Consider the following 3,458-nt stretch of genomic DNA (forward strand, 5'->3'; position numbering starts at 1 on the left):
AGGGTGATACTCTAATAAACATTAAAGGAAGGTCAATCATAAAAAGCAACTTTGAAAAGTGTTTTATGATAGGAAAACTATCCTTTAAGTTGTAGGGAAGAAAAGCCCACGAAATTTACTACACAAAAATTTCTTTTTCTACATGTATTTAAAAGTATATCTTATCTAAAGAGGCATCCTGCAAAACAGATATACCACGATCCATCTATTATCCACTTCTGGCAGCAGCCATCACCAAGGAACAAGAGTGATCTTCCAGCAGATGAGAAACACCACTCCACTAAAGCCAACTCTCCAGTTGTTTGGAAAAGTGACAATCTAATTACTGTTAGCGTTGCCTATGGGTTTACTCTTGTTAAAGTAATCAGGGATATAACTTAGTTTCAAGTTTTTGCGGGGGTTTTTTGTTTGTTTTAATTATGGAAAGCTCTCGTTTTGCAAAGAGGCTAAAAGATATCTGCATAACATAGAACTTAAAATTTAAATTCTCACCCCTATCACATTCACTTGCTTGTAAACACCTCTCATCAGTTTGTTACTGTCACCTGTTCTCATTTTGTCTTCAGTACTTGTTTCTCTGCCCTTATACCAAACCCTACTGTTCATGAGTGTAAATTAATTCAAAGCAGCCAACATTACTGATTTACAGAAGACATTAGGATACAATGCAGAGAGGAATTTGCCTATTCTTGCGTGTTTTACTAACATTTGCTTAATTCTTCAGTGAGCTCTTGGTTGTCCCTTAACTTAAGCTGACAGTCACTCTATGACAGATAACTTCCTCATTTACCCCATCCTGGACATTAGCAAACAAACACTGGCACCCCCAAAAAACACAAAACAAGACAGAACAAAAACCAAACAAGCAAAAATAAAAAATCCAACAAAACCAACACCACACACACACACACAAAACAAATCTTACAGCAATCTTTAGTAAAAAGATTTTAAGAAGGGGGGTTTAGTTTTCAGCCAGAGAATCATTTGATTTTTTATTTAAAAAAGAAAATCATCGCAATTGGGTACTGTACAAGCCATAAAGCCTGCTAGTCTAACATCCCATAGCTACTTGTCCTCATCAACCAAATTAAGATAATTTCTTGCAAGGGTACCATCAATATTATTCTTTCCCTCTTTCTTATCAGGATATTGCCATCTGTATATGAAAAAGAATTATGCTTACCTGTGATACCCTCTGCCAGTAGATCGCTCATTCTGCAGCACAGTGACAGTAACTTAGTAGTGTAATCATCTAAGAGAATTACCTAAATATATGTAAAAAACACAAGTATTTAGATAAATGGACCAGCTACAGCAAACACATGTTATTTCCATAACTTACCTATTTTGTAAATATCTTTTCATCATCTGCATATAGCAACTTTACAGTAGGAAACAAACCTCAAACAGCATCAGAAGAAAGCTCCCTACATACAGGATTTCAAAAGATAAGCTCCAACTTCAAAAAGCAGCTTGTCCCCACTACTTCTGCTAGGAAGTATTGTAACACTTCCACTTTGACACAAGTCTTCTGAATTCCTGCTTTTGAATTTACTCCACAGCCTGCTTAAATATATCTGTACTTATTCTAAACCTGTTTTGCAGCTTAAGATTTGCAGCTCTATCAATTACTGTCCTGCCGAATCCTGTTCCTGTACTGCACAGAAGTATAATTTTTGAAATTAATAAAATACAAGTTTTTCAAAAGAAAGGTTAAACAGTTCCTATATTTTTTCATTTTACAGAGATCTGAGTTAACAGAACTAAAATACATTACTTGGATACAAAACAATTTTAAGTGAAAGTGCCAGCATTAAATAATACTTATTTGTTGTATACTCAGTGATACAGATTATTTGCTCAAGTTCTTTAACATGCTCACAAAAATTATAACAAAACTGTACCTTCCATTCTTCCTCCTTCCTGCAGTCATCAAATACTAATGATTTTAGTCCTGTGAGAAGAAACAGAGATAGACAGTTTATGAGAGAAATCCAATTGTTACTAAAAAAAGTTCACCCATTTAGACTCATCTGTTTAGAGACCTAAAAAAGAATCAATACTCCACAGAATCCTGGACCACAAACTGTCCCTGCCTATTTCAGAAAGATGTAGCTACATTTTTCACTTTTTGCTAATAATAAACAGCTCCATAAAAAGCAGCCTGAATGATCGCGGGCCTGTGAATATTTCACTTTGTTGTTGCTACTTTTTTAGTGAGCTCTTCCACTAAATGGACAGTGCACAGGCAAAAACTTAAGCTACTCTAAGATAGGGCAGCAGGACCAACACATTCACAAAGAGATCTGTTCTAAAATATATGCTAACTTCAGACCTCTTGTTCTTTCTCTAGAATTCCAGGAAAAGCTGAAGAAAATACCAGTTCTTTCAGGAACTGGAAGTTATCTTAAGCAGAGTATCCATTATCTGTTCCTACTCTGACAACTTCGGGAGAAATGCCAATTAAAAAGCTTGTGCGGGATTCAGCAGTAGGAATCAGCATCTAGTTATGACCCACCGCTTTTACAGATGACCAGAACTGAGCTGCAATTTTCAGAAGTGGTGCCATCAGGCTAATGCAAATTTGATCTCACAGCAGTGGGTTGTATTAATTAAAAGTCACGAGACTTTGGGAACTGTTTAAACCTGGTGTTTACAAACACAGGAATAAAGAGGTTTGATTACTCTGTTCTCTTTTCCCAGAGGCCAGAATTTCAGATTAAGCTGATGACTACTGCTGTCTACTAAAACAGCTGGACCTTCTCCCCAGAGGAAAAAAAAAAAAGAAAACAATAATAGAAACAGAAGCCTAAAACATAAATAAGTAAATTCAGCACACATTTTGTGATTGTTGCCACGTGAAAGAGCCATGAGAAGTTTTGGAATAGTCAGGTGGACATACAACACGGCATGACACCATCCCAAGATACTCCATTCTCTACCCCGGTGCCTCAGAATTCAGCAGCCTCCCCCAGCTGAGCAGCCTCCCTGCTCACACAGTCTGCACTTCATTCCGGTTTCACCAACACCCCGTAGCGCACGCACTCCCCAGATATCACACCTTTGTAAAAGGCAACCAGGAGAAGCATGATGTCCCACACATTCTTTCACACTAACGTGACAAGTTTCTTTCGACAGACCAGTGCTTTACGCTTTAGCATTCCGACACACTCTTGGTTATTTTTGCAGCATCAACATTCTTCGTAGCAACTTTAAAACCTTACATAAAAAGAACCTCATAAAAATGTTATTAATCTTCACCTTTGCTGAACACACTCCTACCAAGAATTAGTCCTTAGCCTTAACCAAATTCTTTTTCATAAACTGTGTACCTGAGAGCCTTGTCTGAAATCTCAAATACATTTTTCTACAATACCCTAACTTACTTGGCAATAAACAGAACACACAAATGTGTGATTTGTGTCCTGAATTTACTTCCTGTAATTAAAAACAAGTCA

General features: G+C 36.9%; 1 protein-coding gene across 1 annotated transcript in view; it reads right to left on the reverse strand.

Annotated features, from left to right (window-relative positions):
* STXBP3 (syntaxin binding protein 3) overlaps window positions 1–1,946 on the reverse strand; it is an 18,523-nt gene extending 16,577 nt beyond the window's left edge. Inside the window, exons 1-2 of the mRNA XM_010142417.1 lie at window positions 1,905–1,946; window positions 1,184–1,265 (exon numbers count right to left, since the gene is read on the reverse strand). Coding sequence (XP_010140719.1) covers window positions 1,184–1,214 — 31 coding nt within the window. The 5' untranslated portion in view covers window positions 1,215–1,265; window positions 1,905–1,946. The remainder of the gene's footprint in view (window positions 1–1,183; window positions 1,266–1,904) is intronic.
* Between the last annotated feature and the right edge of the window lie 1,512 nt (window positions 1,947–3,458).

Source organism: Buceros rhinoceros, unplaced genomic scaffold, assembly GCF_000710305.1.
Source record: "Buceros rhinoceros silvestris isolate BGI_N320 unplaced genomic scaffold, ASM71030v1 scaffold18038, whole genome shotgun sequence".
Classification (NCBI taxonomy): domain Eukaryota; kingdom Metazoa; phylum Chordata; class Aves; order Bucerotiformes; family Bucerotidae; genus Buceros; species Buceros rhinoceros.